This window comes from Cupressus sempervirens, chromosome 10 (genome assembly GCF_028749045.1).
Source record: "Cupressus sempervirens isolate cs-2001-9-10 chromosome 10, ASM2874904v1, whole genome shotgun sequence".
NCBI classification, from domain to species: Eukaryota; Viridiplantae; Streptophyta; class Pinopsida; order Cupressales; family Cupressaceae; genus Cupressus; species Cupressus sempervirens.
This window is the reverse complement of record NC_143127.1, coordinates 917,675,871-917,701,910: the sequence shown is the minus strand read 5'-3', so window position 1 is coordinate 917,701,910 and position 26,040 is coordinate 917,675,871. Positions and strand designations below refer to the sequence as shown.

At 39.3% G+C, this 26,040-nt stretch overlaps 1 protein-coding gene across 2 annotated transcripts in view; it reads right to left on the bottom strand.

The window, feature by feature from the left end:
• The window catches only part of SPK1 (guanyl-nucleotide exchange factor), a 190,662-nt gene that overhangs the window by 47,196 nt on the left and 117,426 nt on the right, over positions 1 to 26,040 (bottom strand). For both annotated transcript variants that reach the window (XM_089806751.1, XM_089806752.1), the window contains 2 exons: positions 24,339 to 24,483; positions 5,455 to 5,581 (listed from right to left, as the gene is read on the bottom strand). In XM_089806751.1, the coding sequence (XP_089662877.1) occupies positions 5,455 to 5,581; positions 24,339 to 24,483 (272 nt within the window). The remainder of the gene's footprint in view (positions 1 to 5,454; positions 5,582 to 24,338; positions 24,484 to 26,040) is intronic.

Sequence of the window (26,040 nt, the reverse complement as noted above, 5' to 3'; positions counted from 1 at the left end):
ATTTGTACTAGAGGAACCCCAAGCCAATTTCCAATCCCTAGCCACACAGCCACGCACATTGGAGCAAGATGTGTACCTGAACCAAATCATAATTGATAAAACAAAGCATCATCAAGTACTATAAGTAAAGAAGAAAGTTTTTGCATGAAAATTATAGGTAAACAATAATTTAGTGAAAGAAGATTTGACATGACAATTGTTTTGTACAATAATGTTCACAGTTTTCAACAATTACGTTTAAATTATATTTTCAATACTCCATCGAGTCTGAAATCGCCTATATTGTAAATTCCCTAATATGTAGCCCCAAATCAGGATGCCCTTTCAACCCGTTTGTCATCTGGGTTGATTATTTTTAGATGAGGACAAGGGGCATAGTATGAACTGGACAAACACAAGCAAACCTAGAAAAAACTTACAAAATTCCCAATGAATTAAGAGTGAACTGTCACATGTTAATATATACATATGTATACATTTACCTATATAATGTACGTATAGATATATGAAGTATGCATATGGACACATGCATACATACATACTTAAAACACCCAAAATTTGCATCATTACAAAATCTATATGTGCATATAACACATGCAAATATCTTCATTTGTAATGTATGTGTGTGTGTCTCTCTCTCTATATATATAGACACACACACACCTGATGCATGTACATATGCATGCACATTGTACAGATCTGAAATTCACTACATTTAAAATAATGTATAGCATCACTACAATAAGTAATCTAGTTTCATTCACCATGCTAACAGTACATTACTTATTGCTCAGATAAATAAATTAAATCTATTTCCATCCCATCATCAAAAAAAACATCACATTTTCACCAAATCAAGTTAAATTAAAATAAACGATTTCCATAAAAATGCAAAAAATATAAAATAATGCTATTGCTCCAAAATTTAAATAAATATTTCTCCATCATCCAAAATTCAGTCACCAATAAAATCTTCATCATTTACTTACTTCAAACACTATTAGATTAATGGACCCCTTTCACATGATACAATGTCCAAGGAGCATCTCTCCTGTCCACTAGTCATTGAAACACATCCATTGACATCCCATTCAAGCACCTATAAATCAAGCCTTCAACCCTCCATCACACATAAGATCAACAATACGCAAATAAGGGAATCAAATTGACACATGGAGGCACAATTAATCAAGGACATGAATTGTACATGCTGCTGAAATCTCCAAGAACTCAATAGGAATACTATTTCAAATTTGTTTGATCAACTCCACTCAACCTAATTGGCTAGATCTTACATCAGAATGAGATTTTATTACAACAGGCACTTATCCTAAATAAAAAATGCAGAAATGAATTGAAAAAACCTTTAAGAATGTGACAATTAACACACACATCCACAAAAACCAATTAATCTGATTACTCGACCATAATTCCAATTTACAATTCATTTAGCATTACCAAATCTTTCCAAAACAACAAAAAAAATCATTATTTAAAAATGTAGCAAATCTAGAGTGATGCTGCTAAAGGAGCCACCTCAAGATTACAAACCCTAGGAACAAAGATATACACCTATCACTAAAAAACACATAGGCACTGTAGGAGCTACCAAAACAACAACAGCAGCGCTATTTCAAATGTCGTTTACCAATTGCACTGGTCCTTAGGAAGCAATAGTGATCCCTACCTTGAGAAATTGCCACATAATCAGCGATTTGTTGCAACTCCAACATGATCCCTGAGTAGAATGGCACCAATCTACATCAGTGGTTTCCACCCAATAATCCAGTTACGGAAATCAGAGGAGTTTCCATCCGATAACCCACCTATTGACCAGGATTTTTGTTCTCCAATCTCCAGTCATAGATGAGAAAGATATAGAATCTAAGGCACTTGGGCACCGAATTTTCTCTCCATATGACAATTTCAAATTCTTCCACTTTATTGGAAAAGGGCATTGCACATCATCCATAAATAAATATCATACTTTCACATGACAAATCCCTATTCATGCATTTATAAATTGCGCCGTCAATTCTCCATCACAAATACGATCAAGCATACACATGAATGAAAATTTAAAAAATGACCCAAAGGAATCAAGGATGTGAAGGAATACATGCTATTAAAATCTTGAAGACTCCGTAACCAACTACATCTTATCACAAAGCAACAGTCCATCCACTCAACAAATGTTATTTTGTTTCTCACTTTTGAGACAATCTACTTCATTTCGAGTTAAGGTTTGATTATGCTGGTCTTCTGTTAAAACCTCTTGCTCCTAAACGTAAACATCAGTGTTGATCTGACAACAATCATCCAAAGGTGTATATATTACCTCATACATAATTCCTGTGCTTAGAAGTGGAAACAAACAGAAAACCCCTTGAACTCCTTGTTTTGTACACGTATGAATGAGTCCACTGCTCACAAGGAGTCCATTACAATAGATTTCTGTTTACCAACAAGGTTTCTCTGTTCGCCACGACAATATGCTTGTTTGCTGGGCAATAATGTGTTCATTATAGGCTCTTTTCTCAATAAATAATATATGCACCTTTCAGTCACCTGAACAAATGCATGAAGTTTTTAATCATAGGTGTAATACGTAGGGACAAATTCCAAATGGTAGCATAAAGACCTACATTGTCAGATTAGGGCAGCCTCCGTCCAATAATTGCTTGCATCCATGTCCATTTAAAATGCCAAGTGTGAATTGGTAACAGAAAACACATGTGCATCGCTGATTGCTCTCTTCCATGTGTTACATGCAAGAGTTGCTATAGAAGAAAATGAATTTATAAAGTTTCTTAGCAATTGTGTTCCTACAACAAACCTATTGTTTATTTTTGATGTGGCCTCGAAACAATTCACAATAAGCCTTTAATTTTTCAATTAAATACGAACCACATCATCACATAAATCATGTCCACCATAAACTGAGCTTTTAATAACAATTTGTGTTTCTTACCATTAACCTAAACTTTGGTTCTCCTTCATAATCTACAATACTTTCTAGAAATGGTGTTCCAGAAAGAGTCTTCAACAGCAATGGGCAGCGGAGAAAGTTGCTATGTAGGAAGACTAGAACAAAGAAAAAGCTGAATTGCAGAACAAGCTCACCACGGCAGAAGCCAAAAAGATGGACCCATTACGGGTATTGCAAAGCATTCGGACAAAGCAGAAGACAGCTGAGCGAGACTTGCAATGGCTAAGGGGAACTTCGAGCATAGAGACGTCCTCCCATCCTTCCTCTTGAAGTCAAGTTGTTTTTGTTGGTTTCATGCTCTACAATCGTCTAGAAGACGATTTCTTTTTTGGGGGGGATAGATGTAGTCGGAATAAAGTAACTATTATGTTTAGTACTTGTTAAGCTAGTCAGGTTGGGTAGTTAGGTGGTGAGGAAATGCGTCGATTGCTTTCCAACTAACCGACCCTTCTATAAATGTCTGGAACATTGGTAATGTACTCATGTTGGTTTTGGTATTAATAAAAAAATCATTACCTTGCCTACTAGTATTGTGGTATGAATGGTATGTTTTAGGTTTTACTTCATATGTACCAATTTGACCATTTTGTTTACCTATGAAATTACATGATATTTCCACTCTAAATCCAGCATAAAAAAAGAATGTCATACAAGCAAAAAATCACACTCAACAATAATAGGGCTAACTTTTCATCCACTTGTCTCATGAAATTGTTGTTGCAGTGCACAAACAAAACAAAAGCACAATCCACTCACAAGAACCCTATCTAGTTCACCGAGCCTATTACAACTATGCTCCACTTTGCTGATACAGATTCACCTTGCTTGGGGAATGTGTATGATGTCGTGGACACCATGATATAAAACTTCCCATACAAACACATGGGAATGACCCCACAAAATGTGAAGCCTTGTGCAATAAGGTGGAAGGAATCATTCTTCGTCATTGTAGGAAGATGACTACCCCATTGCACCTCCTTGCATACGCCTTATCTCCATGGTACTATAGCCAAGAAATACTTGCTATGCCAGATACGATTGCAGCATTTGCAGATGAAGAAGTTGCTAATGGGTGCTACAAAGCATTTGCAAGACTCTTCCAAGATGATGAAATGTAGAAAAAGATAAGGCCAGAATTTGGCTTATTTGCTCTTGGATCGAAACTTACTCCATATCCAATAAAGAACCAAAATGACATGGGACATATCACATGGTTGTACATGTATGGTCAATCATACAAGCATCCACAACCTCTTGCAATCAAATTTCTTTTGTTTTTTGTTTACCACTTGAACATTACAATCTAGAGTTTGACATTCTTTAATTTGCTTTTCATTTGTATGTTTAATTTTGTGAACACTATCCAGGTTGCAAGTTATTTTGCGGTTGAACAGAGTTGAAGTACATACACCTATATATCCATTCAGTGAAGCGCAACCAGTTGGGCTAAAAGAACATTCAGGACTTGGTTTGCGTTCATACCAACTTGTGTTTTTTGTCACATAAGGAGGCTGAATACAAGGAAGGATCAGCGCAAAGCTTAACCCCTAAATGTGCAAACTTGGATGCAATGTTTCAGTATCTTGCTACAATCACAGAACATGATGATGATGATGAAGATGGCATCATGGTACATGATTCATTAGCACGAGTGTAACCGTCTTTGTTTGAAATGATCTTAAACTTGCAGCAGTTGGAGATGATGAGAATGTGGATTTTCTTGAGAATCCTTATGACTCTCAATCTGGTTTGTGAGCCTTGAGTCTTGATTCTTGATTGATCATCATTGAATCATAAACTAAGTTTTGATTTTGAAAGTCAAATTGTATTTGAATCTTGAACATGAGTTTATTAAACTTATTTCAATTTGTAAATTTGTGTTTGTGAAGTTTGAAGTTGAACTACCAAATACAAAATATCTTGAATCTTGATAAATGGTGAAGTATCATACCATGAAATGATTTATTTTTGTATATTTCTTGCATTTCTTTGCACATGCTATAATTTTTTTTTAAATATATATATATATATATACAAACACATCAAAAATAAAATAAAAATAAAAAATCTCTCATCGGCGCACTCAATTCTTGCATCTGCATCCCAATCAGTAACTTAGCAAATACATAATAAATAACATGGGGCAATGTCATTAGATGTTTGATAATAAAATCCAGATCAAGTTACTATTATTCTTAAATATATGAAAAAAACTTGACCTTTCTAGTTTATTGAGTTGATTTTATATTTCTTGTAACTTTTTGATATCAAGTTTTTAGAAGCTGTCACCATCTCCAAGGGAAAAACGTCAATCAACAAAAATCAGAGAAATACAAAGAAAAGGTAATTGTAAGCACACTAAAACATAAGGACAAAAAATAACTACACAGTGATCAACTGGAAATATTAAACAGATATCAACATTTAATGACAAATAATAAATTTCCAAAGCAATCAAATATTACCTGCAGGAAGGCTATTATAGAAAAGTCGTGCTTGCTCTAATGCCATAGATTTCACAATAAGTTCTAAGAAGACCCATGCCATAGATAGCACATCATCATAAACAGGGCCAACACGATAACCCTTAGCCTGAAAAATACATATAAGATACATTACAACCACAACATAGTTTATCCAAGTGCTTCTAGATAAAATTAGCTCACATTTTATTAAGAATGACACATGTCAAATTATTTTGTCATCAAAAAGAACGTGCAAAGAGAATATAAACATATTGCATCGTATTGCTGATATATGCGATGATAAGTTTTTAACTGTTTCATACTTTACTAAATATTTTTCAAAAACGAGTTAACTTTATGTTCTTTGAGCATCCGGCCAACAAGTCAAAGCTGCCAAGCCTTATTTGCAAACAAAACTGCAAGCGTTCACCGAGTTCAACAATTTCAGTCAGATAATTAATTTACGATGGAAAATTTCAACACCGAAAAGAAGCTTCAACATACTGAAAGAGAGGCAACAATGATAAAATTTCAGCAAGACTTCAAAAGTGGTTTTATGCAGGACAAGAAAATCTCAAATCATAATCATACAATAATCTGATGACAAAAGAAAAATTATTTGTGGCAACAACAATAAATTTGCTCTATTCAGGACAGAAATAAACAATCATAATCACTAAAGAAACATGCATACAATAACCAAATTAACAACAATAAACCGTTATTTGTGACTTCATATATAGTACACATATCTAACAACGAGAAAGAAGATATTTAAGACAATACTTGTTGAAGAGAAATCATTCTGGGTGGCCCACTAGTATTTTCATTAATCCATGTAAAACATTGCTGGTATTTATGTCAGCATGGTAAGATATTGATCAGCAACCTCATGCAACTAATTATTCAACAAGTTACAAAGGCTTATAAATATGAGTGTTGCAACCATGTGATATGCACAGGTACTAACAGTAACAACATAAATTTTTAATATTTTCTCGCTTGGTAGACTTGTCTAGCAACATCTTTCAGCACTTCGGTAGAGTTGAAAGCATGGATGCATTAAAAATATGTAAAGCTTAAAATCCTTTATTTTTGTCTATTTGTGCAGTAATTGTTCACAGCCATTAAATATATTCATGGCCACTACATCCATATGAGATAATTTACTTGTCTCTATCCTCAATCCCATGTTTTGGTAATACAAATTTCTTTTAGCCTTTTATCTAACAATACTATCTGAGGCAACAATGGGTACCCATGCTCAGATTTTTCCATGTAATTTTACTCCTGAGATGCTCCATTTCCTTTTTCACCTCACAAAGAAACCTCCACAAATCAATCAACTAGGTTACAAATAGTACATTCATACAACACATATTTCTCTCCATTTCTTCCATTCACAGTTTCACCATTTCACGTCTCCACTTAGCTGATCATGCTCTTCTTAGCATTTCGGTTTGCATTTCACCCCATCCGTCTCCACCTTCACTCTGCCCAGCTCGTACCGTCTCGCTCCCTACTCACTTTCATTTCTCTGAGAGTGATGGTGAGCTTTTTACGTATTAACTTCAGAGATTTCTAACACCCACTAGCTTTAATGAGTCGCTTGCTGCCTCTGACATGTTTGATTTGCTTGCCTCTACCATTTGGGATTCTGCTCTCCTTTCTATTCCCCACTGTTCCCCTTCCTCTCTTACAGCTAAGCATCAAAATACTTGTCCTATCAATAAATGGTTTGATACTGATTGCAAAGCTTTCCATCGCCTTGTTCGTGTCACCTTTGAAGCTCAGTCTCCTGCCTTCACCCATCTACACCTTTCGTACCTCTATTTTCTTCATCGTAAGAAACATTCCTTTGCCTCCATTCAGTGCAGAACCCTTTGCTCCACGCTTATTCAGAATCCCCAAATCTTTTGGCGTACTCTTTTCCCTCATTGCTCCCCCCAATCCTCCACTCTTGACTAGCGTTCTCTAACCTCCCATATCACTACGCTTTACGACATTCCTAGGCAGCCACCTCTCCACTCCACTCCACCTCCTTACTATCGCATTTTCACCTACTCTAGTATTATGGAGGCCATCAGATCTTTGAGATACAGCAAAGTAGCAGATAAAGAGGGTTTCCAGGCAGAACTTTCCAAACATGGTGCTTCAACTCTTGGATCTTACCTTCCTACACTCTTTAATAGAGTGGTTTGCACTGGGTTTCCTGATTCCTAGTCTAGACATTTGGTTTACCCTATTCACAAATCTGGGCTTGCTTCTAATCCAGGTAACTACAGAACTATTATGATAGGACATACTTTTGCCAAATTTTATGCCATTGCTCTGAGCACCATGTTATCTAGTGAGCTTGATAGAAGAGGCTGAAGGGCTAAAGGACAGGCTGGTTTTCCGGCAAGCTATCAGACTATGGATCATTTGTTTACACTGTGGGCTATCATTGAGGAGGCTAGACACCGCTCTCAAAAGGTCAATTGTTGTTTTGTGGACTTTCGTAAGGTCTTTGATTATTTTCATAAGGGTAACTAGTAGGCGCAGGACTCTAGAGGGCTTTTCTAGTCCAATTCAGAGCAACATTGGGGTGAAGTAGGGTTGTCCTCTTTCTCCTACACTATTTCGTTTGTATATTGATGAGTTGGAGGATTTCCTTCTGAAATCCTGAAGGAAATCCTCCCAGCCGGGAGATGGGTGTTATTTGTATTAGATCTTGATCTCCATTCTCCTCTTTGTTGATGATGTGGTTCTCTTGGCTTCTTCTCCCAACAGTTTACAAAGACTCCTCGATGGTCTGGCTTCCTTTTGTGTTCAGCGGCAGCTTGTGGTCAATTTGTCTAAGACACGGGTTATGGTCTTTAACTGTTTAAAGACCTCTCATCTTCATTTCTTCTTTCAGGGACAGGAGGTTGAGATTACTCCCTCTTATATGTATCTCGGTGTGATGTTCTCGAGATTGCGTTTTAGTTTGAGAACTTGCTATTCAATCTAGAGCCAATAAGGGTATGGGTTCCCTGGCTTTGTTGGAGAGACAATGCTTCAGGCATCATTTTCAGGATATTTCGTCCAAGTTGTCCCTTTTTGACTCCTTGGTTCATCCGATAGTTCTCTATGGTTCGATTGTTTGAGGGCCTTCTCTTATTACTTTTGATTGGACTTCTATTGAGCGGGTTCAAACATTGTCATTATGACATATCAGTAAATGTCACAAACTCACCCCTTACAGCATTGTCTTGGCTGAGTTTGGTGCTCATCCTCTCAAACTTGCCGTCATTTTTTACTTGATTTGGTTTCCTCATCTTAACCGGCATAGATACTCTCATCTGGCATACTGTTCTTCGGTGGAGATTATGAGATCCGACACTTCTGCTAGGCCTCGATGCTAGTATGTTTAGGCCACCTCTCTGTTGGGTTTGATCAGGATTGACATTCATCGTCTTCCTCCTTATCAGTTTTCACTAGATGCTCCTGCTCATCCTCTCCTCTCACGTCAGGAGTTGAATGAGCATGTCAGACAGGATATTTATAGATAGTACATTACCACTAACTGGAGCAATCTCCCGGGGGGTCTGCAACCTAGGATGGCCTTCTATGCTAAGCATTTTCTTGAGATTCAGGATGGTATTTTTGTTCGCCCTGCTTATCTCTATTGACGTTGCAATCATGCCTTACAATTTTCTCTAGGCTCACTCAGAGGTGGTTTTTCATCGCCTCGAGGTTCGGAGTGACCACCATATGGATTGGATTCAAAGGTTATGTCAGTTATGTACTTTGGTGGAGGTTGAGACTGAGATCCACTTCATATTTTGTTGTCCTCTTTACTATGAGATCAGAGGGAAATTTCATTGCCTTTTCAGAGACTATTCTTCTCTTTCGATGTTCTTCAGCTATATTGATCAACGGTGTCTTGCACTTTTTCTTCAGGAGGCCACCATCTTTGAGAGATTACCCTCCAGTCTTTTATTCCTCAGGGGCATACTTCAAAAGGCCTTCCACTACTTCTCATCCCAAATCAGTCGGCCAGCTAAGGAGAGTATAGGAATTGGGTATAAGAGGAAACTCTTGCCCCTTTTCTCCTCATTCCTCACTCCTCTTTGGTGCTTAGGTGATTTTTTGCTAAGGGCAAATTTCTTCTTGCTGGACAATTTTTGCAAGGGCAGATTTCTTCTTCCTTGGACAATTTTTGCAAAGGCAGATTGGTATTTTCCTTAGATGATTTTTTTGCAAGAGCAGATCTGCACTCTTCTTGCTTGGCGAATTTTGTGGTAGCCGAATTTTGAGGGAGCCGATCTTTGTGGAAGGCGAATTTTGTGGGAACCAAATTTTGAGGGAGCTGAATTTTGTGGGAGCCAAAATTTGTGGAAGAAAAAATTATGATTTTCAAGAGGGGCTGCGATTTTCTCCTAGAGCTAGGGCCTCAAGATTTGCAAGGGGTTTGAAATTCTTGAAGTCTGATCCTAAATTCCAAAAAGAAGATCCGGCTATTGGTAAAAGTAATTTCAAATCATTTAGAGTTGAAAGGGGTCCTTAAGCTGATTTCCTTCTTTCGTTCTTGTCTAGATATTGTCTCCCTTGGTTTTTCTTGCATTCATTGTCCACCCACTTTACCATCCCGTAATAGGGCAATGAGATGCAGGATGGTAGTGCAAGCAAGAATCCTAACGGAACAAACACTAAGAAAGACAAAGAGGATATGGTGCCTAAAACAACTTTCTTCTCGAAAATGAGGTGAATAATAGATCCGGCTATTCGTAGAGGTGACTTTTAATCATTTAGAGTTGAAAGGGGTCCTTAAGCTAACTTCCTTCTTTCGTTCTTGTCTAGATATTGTCTCCCTTTGTTCTTCTTGCATTCATTGTCCACCACTTTACCATCCCATAATAGGGCAACGAGATGGAGGATGGTAGTGCAAGCAAGAATCCTAAGGGAACAAATACTAGGAAAGAAAGAGGATATGATGCCCAAAACAACTTTCTTCTCGAAAATAAAGCGAATATTGATACCAATGTCGGTACAGTAAACATGATACAGGTAAAAGACAAGCTAAAGGAAGGATAGTCCCCCTTGGCAAAGAGGAGATACAGAAGGCGGTTGCACATCACACCCTAGGCGTCGATACTTCCATTACAACCATGATGAGCAATGTTGGGATGGCACTTAATTTTGAAGACATCAGGGAAGAGGATATCAATGAGACAAGACTTGGATCAAGATTGGATGAGCTAAGAAAGGCTACTGTCAAGAAGAAACATTTGAACACCCTTTCCTCCCTAAGCGCTTTCATTGGATTTGCAAAAGAGTATGAGAAGGATCACGAGAAGACACTACAAGCAGCAAGTAGCATGATGAACTCAACGGAGCTCAAGATAAAGCATACACCTTGTCCTCCCATGGAAGCAATCAATGAAAGGTTAGCCAGGTTCATTGCCTTAGCTAAAAGGATGAAAGAAAATGGGAGAGTTTTATTAGAGAACCATTTAATGTAAGCCCAAGTGGTAAGTTCTCTTTCTTCTAGGATGGGACAAGTGTCTATTTTTGATTAGCCACCATTTTGGTACCTCCTCATTGATTGCTATTTTTTCACTTTTTTCATTGGTCCATTGACGAGGTGGTGTCTTCTCATGGGCCGATGGGGTGGCAACCCTAATTAGGGTTTCTAGGGTCCAATCTGGTTTGTTGATTTTTCTTTTGATCTCTATCGTCGGTTGTAATTTCGGCCTCTATATAAGGCCATTTGCTTTCATTTGTAATGGTCGAAGAAAATTGTTGCATAAGACAATACCAAAATTCGCTATTTCTTTCTCATTGTTGTGACTTGCATGGTGATTAAGAGCCTTTGGTATTATTGCATGGTTTCTATTTCCAAAAAGTTAGAGTAACATTCGTGAAAGAGTTATGTTGGAGAATTGTTGCAAAGATACTATCAAAATTGTTCTCTATTCATTGTTGTGACCTGCATGGTGAATATACATGATCATTTTGGCGTATTGCATGGTTCTTCTCATCTCTCAAATTAAAGTAGGATTTCATTTCAAGTTGCTAAGTAAGAGTAAAGTAGATGGATAGTTGTATGTTAGCATTAGTAGGTGTTTGATAGGGATCAATACTAGACCACTAGCATGCTAGCGGCTTGTTAGGGAGCTTTGTGTGGTAAACTAGTTCACTTTTCCTTTGAATCACTGCATCTATGGAGGTGGAGCCGCTGGTTAGCTTTCATTAGATTCGATCCCCGTCCATTTGCTAACCTTTCCATTCATAGAAGTAGGAGTGGAATAGTGAGTAGTTGAAGGAGGAGTAGAATAGCGAGTAGTTGGGTAGTCGAATTTCACTCTAAGAAAGTTAGGAAGGTAGAAGTCATTAGAACCATTATTGCCTCCTCTCTGCGCAATCAACATTATCTGGCACTACACCCTCCACCATCATTGTCACCATCAACATCAACTTTCAATATTTGTTCAACACTACTCTTGCCAAATCACATATACTTTCTTTATATTTATGCACATGAGAGACATAGCTCAACTATCATCTCTATCTAACTATCACTACTATCACAGGTTCTTCCAACATTGTAATCTAATCTTTTCGAATGCCAAATTGGATTATCAAATGTTGACTGGGTATTAGAATTGCTAAAAACTTTATCACAGGTTTTAGGTGATAGAAATATATCAATTGTATATATGTCGATGTTACCTATTGACTACTCGTAGCTGTATATTCACTATTGACTGAATATTCTTCAATCACTAATATACACGCTGCCTTCAATGATTAATGAATATTAATATCGCTGCTAGATGTGAACTCAACCTTCAAAACTTATCGACGACTATCTGATGTTAGTATTCAATTCTGACTTCGACAACTCCCAACAGCATACCATATTTTTGTGGGTTTTGGGGTGTGCTTGCCGTCAACTGTGGTCTGCTTTCTCCTGCATTTTGTTTTGCCCGCATTCTTCTGCCTAGTCTTCTGCATTTGTTTTCATAGGGTGTTTCCTGTGTGTGCAGAAGTGCCTGTGCCAGGATTTCGTGCAGGTGTTGGCTTCAACATTCCTTTATACACTAGTTGCAGTTTATGTTCTGTCTGATTATGGCAGATAGTGTTGATTCAAGTTCAACACATTGCCAGTAACTCCTTACTTATCAAAGGTTATGCGACAGGATTTCTAAGCTTGAAATAGACAATTTACAGCTGAGTGGGCAGGCTACCTCCCTAACTGATACCATTTCTAAACTTAAAACAGTGCCACAATCTCTAATACGGTTCGGTTCCAATGATTCTCAGAACTTTCACTACTGAGACAGCAGGACTACAAACCAGTATCAGCTCTATTATTTCATAACTAAAGGATCATGATGCCATCAAAGAACAACAATCCATCATAGCAGCTAAGCACTCCTCTCTTGTATCTGAAATAGAACTGAAAGTCAAGTCATGGACTTCTCTTTGTAGTAACACAAATTCTCAACCTCTAGCTAGTATTGACAAAATGGTACAAGGTAAGATTGAGGATGAGCAAGTAAGACGAGTTTGCAAGCTCAACCTGCAGGTGCATGGACTTCCCTCTACTCTTGATCCTCTTGCAATTGGACGCTCTTTCCTCTGTGATCAACTTGGTCTTGCTGACATCAAGTTGGATAGGTGTTGAATTGGACATGGTGACGTCCTATTTATCAGATTCTTTTCACCTACAAACAGGCTTCAAGCTCTCCATGCTTAGAGGAAGCTATTTTCACTTGCTTCCAAGATCTTCTTAGATGAAGATCTTATGAAGACTCATGTTGCAGAGCTCAAACATGCTCGCGGTATTGTTGCAAAAGCAAGATGGGTTGGTAAATGGGCAGTTATCAAAAATCTGAAAGCAGTTATTAGAGATTCTCCCCCAATGGTTGGGTCAACAAGCAGGCCCCCAAGACCAAATGATGGTCCCACCAACAGTCGGACAAGAGGAAAACCCCCACTTGCTCCCTTCTTGTTAACTGCTAGAACAGTAAAGCATCTTTAAGGTCATTACCTGGTCTTCTACATGATGTTGTGGGACCCAAAGATATTCTTGTCATTTCTAAGATTCATGAGTCTTGTGCATCCTCTTCCAAGTGTTACCGGTTTTCAGTGGTTATCCATTTGTAGGGAGGAGGTTCGTGTTTCTAGTGGGGTATGAGGCTCGAGTGGTGTAGCTTGTTTGATTAAGAAAAATATTTTCAATAGCACTTCCATTTTACACTCAGACACGTTTGCCAGATTTATGTGGGTCTGCATTGAACATGTCACCGTCAGAGAGATCTCTATTTGGCTACTTGTTACTTCTTCCTCTCATTATGCTATTCATGCTACCGATGATGGAGATCCTTTCTTCGATCTTTGCAAGACTATCTCACAGTTTGCTGCTCTAGGGGACATTATTATTCTCGGGGATTTCAATACAAGAACCAGTGTACTACAGACCCCACTTTATGATCATAGTTCGGACTCCATATGCTCCACCGAGATTGATCCAACTTCTTTAGTGCTTCAGAGGTATTCTGAGGATGCTCTTGGGCCATTATCCGTGTACAATAGACATTTGTTGCAGCTTTGTGAGTCTTCTGGTTTTGTGGTCTTGAACGGCCTATCCTGCTTCCCTGATTCTGAGTCCTTCACTTGTTGGCCTCATTGTGGTGGCACTAGAGCCGTGGATTATGTTCTTGCATGTCCCTCATTCATTCCTTGTATTCATAGTTTCACCATCTTGCACCTTCCTCTAGCCCACCATACTCTCCTTATTATTCATTTTCGCCTCTCCCCTCTTCTTTCACTCACTCTCATGTCGCCTCATCATTCTTCTGTCGCTGCTCACTTGCCCATTCACTTTTGTTTTATCGATGGTGACCGTGAGCTTTTTTCCGCTCATCTTTCGAAACTCCTCAACCCCTCGTGCTTCTCGGACTCGTGCAAGGCCGCCTCCATGTTTGACTTGCTTGCGATGGCTATCCTTCAATCTGCCACCCTTTCCATTCCTCATCGTCCTTCTTTGCCCCTTCGTAGTAAACATTGTAATAACTGCCCTATGAACCAGTGGCTTGATTCGGACTGCAAATCTTTCCATCGTTTTATGCATTCTACTTTTGAGGCTCACTCTACTAATTTTGCCCACATTCGCTCATCTTATCTCCACTTCCTTCGAAGTAACAAGCGTAACTTTTTTGTTTCTAAGTGCAAATCTCTTTGCTCCACGCTGATCCACAATCCCCAGCTCTTTTGGCGCACTCTTTTCCTCCGTAACTCTCCTCCACCCTCGACTTTCGCTCTCTCACCTTGCACACCATGGCTCTGTATGGCATTCCTGGGCAGCCTTCCATCCACCCCTCCTCGCCTCCTTTCACCCGCCTTTTCACCCCGTCCAACATTTATGAAGCAATCAGATCCATGAAGTGTAGTAGAGTTGTTGATGAGGAGGGTTTCCAAGTTGAGCATTTCAAGTTCGTTCCTCAATTCTAGGCCCCTATCTCTCTATTATATTTAATAGAGTGATTCGCACTAGTTTTCGCTGTCTGAAATCATGGGAATTACAGAACTATCATGATTGGGCATACTTTTGCCAAACGATATGCAACAACCCTTAATGCTAAGCTTTCTGCGGAGCTAGGCAAGAAAGGGTGTAGGGCTAGAGGGTAGGCTAGTTTTCAAGGTGATTATCAGACTATGGATCACATTTTGACTCTACAGGCTATTATTGAGGAGGCCAGACACAGATCGGAGAAGGTTTGTTGTTGCTTTGTTGATTTTCCCAAAGCTTTTGATTATTTTCCTAGGGTGGCTTTGTTTGAGAGACTTAGAGAGGTTGGTATTTTTGAGTTATATATCGCGATTATGAGATTGTACGAGACTGTGGTTGGCAAATTCATGACTCCTGAGGGTTTCTCGGATCCGATTCATAGCACCATTGGGGTTAAGCAGGGTTGTCCTCTCTCCTACCTTGTTTGGGTTATATATTGATGAGCTTGAGGAATTCCTCCTAAAGTCTTCGCTCCTTGGAGATGGATGTTATCTTCATCAGGCTTTGATCTCCATCCTTCTTTTTGCAGACGATGTGGTTCTCCTTACTTCCTCTCCAGATAGGTTACAAAGACTTCTTGATGGCTTGGCTTCATTTTGTGATCAGCGACAGCTTGTGGTTAACTTGGTTAAGACTCAGGTCATGGTCTTTAATTGCTTAAAAACCTCTCATCTCCACTTCATTTTTTAGGGTCAAGAGATTGAGATCACTTCATCCTAAACTTATCTGGGGGTTATGTTTTCCGGTCCGCGTTTCAGTATGAGACCAGCCATTCAGCCCAGAGTTAATAAAGGTATGGGTTCTCTTGCTTTGCTTGAGAAACAATGTTTCAAACATCACTTCCAAGATACCTTGTCTAAGCTATCTCTCTTTGACTCTCTTGTGCGGCCGATTGTTCTTTATGGTTCTATGGTTTGGGGCCCTTCTCTTTTCAACTCAGATTGGACTTTGATGGAGCGGGTTTAAACTTTGCTCTTGAGGCGCATCATCAGATGTCACAGGTTCACTCCTCATAGTGCCATTTTCGCTAAGTTTGGTGCTCATCCCTTCAGTCTCGCAGCCATCTTTGATTTGGTTTGGTTCCTCCATTGCCTTTGTGGGTTTGCGGATTAATGTTGGGGATCGTAACTGATACTCCTATTTAGCTTATTGTTCATTTGTTTCTACTACGAAGGTTGAGTCTGGCTCTTGTGCTCATTGTTGGTATGCACAGGTTTCTTCTTTGCTGAGTTTGATTGGGATTGACATTGATCGTCTCCCCCCTTTTCAATTCTCATTGGATGCCCCCACTCATCTTCTCCCCTCTCGACAGGAGTTGAATGAGCATGTTCGGCTTGACATCTATGGATGTTACATTGCCACTACTTGGGTTAACCCTTCTGGCGGGTTACGCCTGCAAATGTCCTTTTATGTGGAGCACATTTTGGAGATTGTTGATGAGATTATTATTCGTCCTAGCTATCTTTCCCGCCAATGGTCTCATGCCCTGCGAATCTCCTTAGGTTCTTTCAGAGTTGGATCTCACCGTCTTCAGGCTCAAACTGATCATCATATTGATAGTGGGGAGCGGATCTGTCTACTCTGTACTTTAGGGGAGGTGGAGATTGAGGCTCATTTCCTTTTTCGATGCCCTATATACTATGAGATCAGAGGGAGATGCTTTTGTCTGTTCCGAGAATGTTTCTCTCTCTATGACTTTTTCAGCTATTATGATCAGAAATGTCTTGCACTTTATCTTTGTGAGGCCACTATGCTCCATGATAGCACAATCCAATCACTGCTTCCACAACGGCACTTGTCTACTCAGCTCATTACTGCCTTTTTTACACCATTATCTCCTTTGTGTGGTGTGAAAAGGCCTTCTAGCTCTATTAGATCTACCGCATTATCCAAATGTGTCAGCTCCCATTCCAGTTACTTGCACTAGTGACACTCCTCTGCGAGTGGCTAAAGATAGTATAGTGCCCCTATACACCAGCATGTGTATCATTTAGTGACTGATTTCTTTTCGCCTAAGAATGACTCCTAGTCTCTCTTAGCGTTTTCCCCGTCTCTCTCTCTCTCTCTCTCTCTCTCTCTCTCTCTCTCTCTCTCTCTCGTTGTTGCTTTGGTTTAAGTCATTTTTCTTTGGACACCTTTGTTTGTTCCTGTTGGTGTTTGCCTTACTTTTGTAATCTTTCAGTCCAATAGACCTCTTTTGGTCTTTTGTTGAACATTAATATCATCATCTTATCTTATCATATCTCCAATCAACTATCTCTATGTCAACAACCATGTCACAACAATGATTATAATCGATTTAAAAACCGCTCACAAAGCCTTCATATATCTTCTCAAGAATGCTTTAGCACAGTCTCTCAGGAACCTCTGACGTTCTCTCTCATTGAGGCCCTAATTTGCAAAAATTAGGGCTCTATCAGAAAGTGCATACATATAATGTTTGAGGGGGTACGAGGCGAACCGCCACACCCATATAACTGCCTTGGTTATGCCAAACTATCTAACTACTAAGTTTACCGACAATATCATCCCCCCAAAAAAGAAAGTCATCTTCGAACGACAATATTCAAAATGTCTAGAACAGAAACACAAAATGGGGATGATACAATTACAAAACATGAACTAAGACAAAGGAGGAGGTATAAGAAGCATACCTCAAGGCAATAGCTTCCGAAGTTGGTACACCTGATGGGTCTGGACATCCAAGTTGGTCGAGATCTCGGAATTTGCCTCTACCTCCTTTAACATGAGGGTAACGTCCTGCAATTCAACCTCATTTTTGTATAGTAATCCATTGATCAATTGAAAAGTCTTTCTTCACAAAACCAACTTTCTTCGATCTCCTGGAGGCATGTCTTGCAAAACTAGGCAGTGGACAAATACTCCCCTATATGAGTATACCACAGAGGTAGCACGACAATTAGAAGCAAATGGCTATCGAGGAGGTCACCACTGACTCTGAAAAGTGGCTCCCCAAACTTGATACGTGACAGTTGGTCGGTAATCACGTGGTTACACCCTGGTCGTACCACAATTTTGAATGTGAATTCTTGGAGCATCAGAAGCCACCGACTAACTCTCCCTTGAATAATGGGCTTCTTGACCAAGTACATGAGGGCTTGGTGGTCCACAAAGAAAGTAAACAGGTAAACCAGTAGGTAGTGTCGAAACTTTTGCACAAAGTAAACCATTTTGAGGGCTTATCTTTCTATGGTACTATAATTCTTTTATCCATTGGACAACAACCGACTTGCAAAGTATATCGAGTAATCAAGCCCACGTGCCCCTTCCTGAGCCACGGTAGCCCCGATGGCATAATTCAACACATCCACGTGAACATGAAACTCCTTATCCCAATTAGGGAATGCGGGAATGGGAGGACCGAACAGCCTTGTTTTTAACTCCTCGAAGGCTTCTCCCTTTTTTTCTTCCAAAACATACGGCTCCCCTTCCTTGTGTGCTTATCCAATGGGTGTGATATCTGTGCAATGTTCTTGATAAATCTACGATAATATCCAATATGATTGAGGAAGGATTTCACTCCTGTCATTTCAGTAGGGGCCTCCATCTCTACTATCACTCGTACTTTGTCTGGGTCGATTTTTAGTCCAAGCTTGCCCTGTGGCACCATAAATAGACACTTATTCAGGTTAAGGGCAAGACAACCTACCTAACATCGCTTCTTGCACACTGAATATTGACCAATCGTCCAAGAATGTTGCAAAGTTCTATACGGACATCTTATCGAAGATGTGTAGGATGATCCGTCGAAAAGTAGATGGTGTGTTGCAGAGGGCGAAGAGCATACAATTGTATCCGTATGCACCATCCTCCACTACAAAGGTTGTTTTTACTGTCCTTCGCAATGGATATTTGGTTATACCCAGAAAACCCATCCATAAATGAACAAATTTCATGGTCCACTACTTCCTCCAAAAAGTTGTCAATGAACGGGATAAAGAATGGGTTTTTTTATGGTGACCGCGTTGAGGCACTAAAAATCCACACAGATGCGGATTTGTTTTGCTTCCTTTTTCAAGAAAATGACTATAGGAGAGACCCACTGACTTGTTTTGACTCTAAAAATGATGCTTGCCTCGAACATGCGTCCAATCTTCGTGTTCACTCTTGCAGCATAATTCATGTTAATCATGTATGGCCTCTTGCATATAGGTTGGGCTCCAAAAACCAAAGGAATTTGATGTATGCATTGCTCCAAGGGTACACCCGCCAAGTCCTTGTACATCCAAGCGAACACATCCTTGTACCTCGTGACTATTTTAAATGTGGCAGTCTTCAATACAAGATCCCGGTCATCCCCTATCAAGTTGGTTTCTAGGTTCTGCTCATGCCCTAAATTTAATTCTTGCAACTTTGCTTCTCGGTACTTCATAGGCTCATCCTTACAGAATTGGTGGGCAGGACTGTCCTTAACTTTAGTCTCCCCTTCCTTGTACTCTATGTATTCCAGAGGGAGTTTGTTATGTTCTTCAATTTCCAATACATTGCAGAATGGCATGAATGGTTCATAGTCACCCATCTACCAGTCAAATAGGTCGTCCATGGAATCTACATCATCTTAGTATTTCCTCAATACCAATACCCGTTTGTCATTAGGTTCCACGACACATTTCCCTACATCCACTCTGTCATCGGGTTCGAACTCTGAGGAGGATGCCATCTCCTCTCCAACCATCTAGGTCCTCAAATAAATTATCCCTTCTCGAAGGATAAAGTATTCCTTTTCTGATTATGTTTTGCCTTTGGCGTCACCAACCACCCTCGCCCTAAAGATGGCATCATATCCCTTGCATTGAAGAGGGATTACCACAAAAGCTAGGGTAAACAGTTGTGTTACGATTGTGACTTTCTATGCTATTAGGTTCCCGAGAGGGTTGATACCATGTCGGTCGGCTCCCAAAAGATTGAAGGTTAGTGGCCACAACGTTGGCTTCGCAAGGCTCTCCCAAGTCTCTTTCAACAAAACATTCACTCTTGATCCGCCATCCACAATTGTGTCAGTGAGGATGGTTCCTAGCATGCCCATCTCCACCACAGCAGGATGTCATCCATTGTTCACCAGAAGTATCAAAGGCTCTATTGTCGAACTAGCAAGAGCCTCGTTTCTTTCCGGGGTACTCGTTGTGGTCATTGGAGTGTTTAGGAGGGTTGTACGGAGGTGATGCATTGTCTCAAGCAAGTCCTTGATCTTTATAGGAGCTTGTAGTTGCATCACTTGCCTTAGAATATTTTGTTTCATCATTACTCGAGCATAAGTACCCATTGTTTCCCTTGACTCTTTACGTGCTAGTAATTCTTTCTCAATTAGAACCTGTCTCCAATGCCCTTTGTTTCTCTGTACATGGGTCAAGATAGACGGCCTTCTTAGCTTGTCTACATGTGATTGCCAAAACATCCTCCTCATTTCTCCCTTCGACATCAAGGAGGTTGACGCCAGGCTTCGGGCAGTTGATGTCTTCGTTGTCGCCAGGTCTACACCACCTACACAACCTTTGTGGTGTCTCTTCCTTCTCACAATCCCAGGCAAAGTGTCCCCAATGGTTGCATTTCTACATTGTATCATTGGCCTCCCTTTAGCATTGTACTAGATATGGATATTGCTATTGTTGTTATTGTTCCCTCGACCTCCCGACTAATTATTCATGTAGCCGCTAGAAGTCACATTATTGTTATTTTGTTGGGCACCTATCCCAAACATGGAGGGTTGCTCTTGTGTGAACAATACTTATTGGTTTTTGTCGTTCATATTGTAGGGACATTTTTTAGTAGAATGTCCCATAATCTAGTAGATGTCGCAAAAAAACTTCTTGAGACAACAACCCTTTGTGTGCCCAGGATTTTTACAAACAGTACACAATACTTTGTCTTCCTCATTTTTCCTTGACCCTCCCTTATTTGCCTTCAGTTCTTTCATCATTCATTGAAGATCCCTTTGTAGGGCATGTACTTTTTCACTTGAGCCCTCATCAATGCTTCCATCAGAGGACTCATCCTCTAATGATGACTTGCTAACCTTTTTAGAGGTCTTGTACTCGAAAGTATAATCTTTATTTTAATCTCGAGGGATGTTCTGAGTCCCTCAACGAACCTCAGCTTCTTGAGTTTGTCCACCAATGCATGCTCCATCTTACCAAGTAACTCCTTCAGTCATCGGCTATAGGCTCTAACGGACTCACTCTTCCCTTGCTTGGTACCATAGATTTCGACTAGTATCTAATTGTTATCTCATAGTCATTTGAACTCCTTTTGGAATTCCTTCGTCAACGCATCACATGTCATCAAATTAGTATTATCTAAACAAGAATACCAATCAATGGCTCCCTCCATGAGTGTAGCAGTGATTTGTTTAACCCATTGACCCTGGTCGGTAACCCCATTTGTCGACCAAATGATCTCTCACATTCGGCAATGGCTAACTGGATCCTCCTTCGCCTAGCCCATAAATTTGGGCAATTTTAGTTTATTTGCCACCATGGCTACCGGTTGTGATACTTTTTGTACCACCAATTGCACTACCAGTTGTGTCGGTTGTGCCTCGAACAAGTTTGTGTCTATGCTTGCGCTTGCGCCTGCGCCTAGGTAGTCGTGTTTCATTATGGTGTGGTAGGTTCTGAAAAACGGGTTTGGTTACCAAATCAGACTCACTCATTTGGTGTGAGGGACAAAGTGTCTAGGTTACCCTGCACTTGTGTTGCTTTGGCACCTCTAGTCGCATTGGTTCCCTCTTCACTCCTGCATCGATTCTCCACCCATGGTGTATGAGACAAATTTATGAACTCTTCTCTTGTTTCCTCAATCCAATTTAACCTTTGGCGTGTTTCTTCTACTAACTCCTCACTACTTCTCACCCGTCGATGTTCTGACGAAACATGTTCCCCTTTGATCATTGTACCTCTCGTGGTTCCCTTCTGCAAGTTGCCTGAACCTCCATCTTCGCTCGCTTGTTGTGCAAGAATTAGGGCTTGGTGTGTTGCGTGTACGGCAACATTTGGATCCTTCTTATTTCTATGCTTATTTAATAGATTGGACATTAATTCCAAGAAAACATCATGAAGAAAAATAAATTGAACTCTTTTTATTTATTTATATCTTTTAACAAGAGAAGGGGGTCGACTATGCGACCTTTGCCATTACAAATTTGCAAGTGTCCTTTGCCACCCCCAAGGCTTAAAGCTCATGGGTTGGTCATTTGTCCTGATGCATCGCAGGGCTCTCTGTCTCAACGATTGCTTTCAACAAAATTTTGAAGAATCTATTGTCATCGTTGTTCGCACTCAACTTCTTCTTGTTGGTTTCATTGTGCGATAAATCCTTGTGCCAATAGACAAGGTAGTTGGTGCAAAAGCCTATCCGCGACAGGAGTAGCGTTCAGTGCATCCCATACGAAGTTCTCTGTAACTTGCTCTTGTGTGGCCTCTCGTCGTATGAATGTCTCAATAAAATATAGAAGTCAATTGAAAAAGTGTGCTCCCCTTGAAAATGTTATGTGATTTCTTCTTCATCGATTGCCCTATTGTCGATTACAAGTAGTCCGATCAATTTTGTTACCGTGCTTCCCAGATTCAATTCAGCAACAGCACCAAATGTTAACCCTTGTGGGTAATAGGAGCTAATGCATAAATACAAAACAAGGTCTAGAATAAAGGAAATGTAGAGAACTTAGGAGCAAGTCATGTATTCATTACTCATTGAACACAAGATTACATTCGCAACGCACAACATGCCTTTGCCTATGAAGAAGGTACATACATATAGTGGCCAAGGGGGTGTGAGGCGAACCATCGCACCTATGTAATTGCCTCGGTTAAGCCAAACTATCTAACTACCAAGTTTCCCGACAAAATGCACTTCATGTTACACCAACATGTTTTAAGATTTGTTGGGGACCTTAGTTGATATTCTATATACATATGGGATCATGTTGGGTTTTTGGGTCATCACTGAATTCAGGACAACAATGTTTTTTTGATTGGGTGTGAATGCCTTATAGAGGTCTTCTAAGATGACACCCTTAGGGATCAAGCAAGGAACGAGACACCAGACAACAACGGAAGTAGACTCGGAAAGGAGTTTGGATTACAATGTCAGGCAGAACATGCTTCGGTAGCTACAGTTGCAAGGGCGTCATTTGAGATGGCACCATTATCATAGTAAAATTGCATCAAACTAGGCGGAACTACAGAGACTGCAATTTTATGTCTACCTAGTTGAAAAGAAATAAAAGCATCTGAAGATCCAATATTTAGCATGTTCTAAATGAGACCTACAGAAGCTGTTACACAAGTATGAGGTTATGGCTTGAGTGTGCAAATATTCTGAGTGGATCTCACATGTTCTCCCTCCTATTCAATATATAAGACTTCTATTTATTCATGTTTTCATTGAAGGACACCTTTATAATGAGATGTCCACATCCTCAACTTCAAGTACTACTCAGAATGTTAATATGAAAAGGAAGTTAGCATTTATCAATGTTCTGATGTATTCCATCAGTGCCCAAAACTAGAAATCTGATATTCTCTTACATCTGATATTGAAAATCTGTGTGTCATTCTGGATATTTAAATCCTTTGAATGATTCTCTCTTGGTTTATAAAACGAAATATTATTGGTGTTGCTGTTTGCAAAAGAATTCTGTATTGTTTTGGCTATCATTATGAGTTGGTATCTTTCCCCTCTCCACATTTAAAAGGTATCATGGACACTGGTTATATATGTGGAGCTTTTCTCAAGTTCATATAGCTACTTACTTTCTTTTTCTTTCTCGCATCTCTTGTACTTGCATAAAAATATCAATTTTTTAACCAAAATTAAAATGACATGATTGACACAAAAAAAACAAAAAAAAAAAAATCCATGACAAATTCTGAGTAAATTCAGATTCAACTGTAAAAATAAAGTTATAGCTTAAAAAGTATAGAGAGTGCAAAGATTTTGTTTTTACATAAGAAAAATGTAATTGCAGAAGAGTCAAGACCATCTAAAACACAAATTTTAAAAAGGTAAAACCCAGCAAATATTGTATTGTAGTAAACAAAAGTCAGGAGTCATTGAATTAACCTTAGCTACACATTAGAAGTAACTTCCCTTAACTACAGGGTAGAATCATATATTGTTCTACAATGAACAATAAATAAGCAAATAATACCCCGTGCTCATAATGATATGTGTTTTTATAACTTATGAGCTCCATTCTTTCAATTTTGGTATCCAATTTCCTACCATAAATCAATCATGAACCTAAACTCATCAGTGAAAACATAAATATTTCCATGACCATGAATCCAAGCTCATGGGCAGCCCATTTAAGCCATAAGATTACCTTACTCCTAGCCAGGCTCCCCCAAACAGTTGATAATCCAGGATAAACAGGAGGCTGTCGGCCACCAAAGTCATCAAAAGCATAGTCAACATAATGAACCAGAAAACGATTTCGTTCTGCTCCATCAGATGATTCCTGTTGTACCCTACAATCAAAAGGTCTCATAAGTTGGACTAATTTAAAATATGACAAACATCTTATAAGAATTATTCAAATTACATGCAGTCATCTGCAAAATACGTATTAAAAGGTTATGATGTCAACATACTCAATGATAAGAAGCTCATCCAAAAGATGTGAACTACATTAAAATCGCTGTGTACCCCATTATGTAATGTCCACATTTTTGCTAGTGTCAGTTTTTGAGGGATTAGCCTATTATTCTGATCCTCATAAGCTAATTATTGTAGATAGAGGGTCTTCTGATGCAGAGGCTTGGCTATGGGAGGCTCTTGTTTTCTTCACAATTCAGTATGTTCCAGATTGTTCTTCATTTGACTCAGATTGGACTTTGTTTGAGCTTAGTTTCATACACCTGCTATTTATGGCAAGTCGGTGATGATTGAGAGGGACCCTTTCTATTTTAGAAAAGTGTATTTGGTCACATGAGGAATTAATAGGTGTGACTCTTTTTTCAGACAGCGTACTTAAAAGATAAGTATTTTGGGAGTCTTTATTATTTTAGTGGCCAAATTTATTATTAAACCATTAAATGGCTTATTATAAAGTTATAATTTAACTTTATAATTTTGATTAAGATGAGAGTTGAGTCATCATTGGAAGGCGTCAATTGTTTAATTTTTTTTAAGCCTAAGTCAAGTAATATAAAAGTGCAAGGAGTTGTTATATTTAAAAGTTGAAGCCTCTTAAGTGAAAAGCGTCTTCATGAGGCCATGTGCTAGAAAAGTTATTTATTAAAATAATCTAATGAAAGCTTCTAGTTAATGGTATGTTGGTGAAGCCAAGTGGATTATAAAAGGTGGTTTCATGAAGCAAATGAATCATCCATTTGTTTATTGTTTTTTGACTATCTATTCCGAGGGTTCCTGAGTTGTGAGCTTCCATCCATTGTTGATGTATAATGGATTGGGTCTAAGATTGTGACTTCTCTACTGTTTCACACTGTGGCTGAGAAGAGAATTGTTTACTGAGGTATTGTTTGGCATCTTCCTACTGTGTTAACTGTTACTTGGGGGATTGGTTTGTATTGTGCATCAATTGTGATGTCCATTGTGTCAAGCGTGTATGAATCTGCTCACAGACGTCCAGAATGGATGATTATTGCAATAGCATTGGTTTGCCCATGTTTGGCAAACAGTTCTGATTTAATTCATGCCCACCTTATTTCATTGGAGCAGTGCAATTTGAAGCAATTTGGGAAATAATCTCACCCTGCCGTAAGTTTGAATTGCCACCAAATCTGGGCAATTATCTGCTGCAAATTATTGACACCCAGCTTCTGCAATAACCAGACAGTCATAACAGGAGTTTGTATTTTTATTTTCAGTATCATCCCTGCCGCATATTACCTACATTGGGCTGTGAGATTGGACACCAAAACAAGTTTTTAACTGTTGATGTTCTCATGCAAGCAAATCAGAGGCAGCGACAAGACCATTTCAGTTGGCACACTGCTTGGAGTTGAATGTGGCCAGTATATATTTGCTCTGCTGCAAATTAGATAACTTTGCAGTCAGCTACA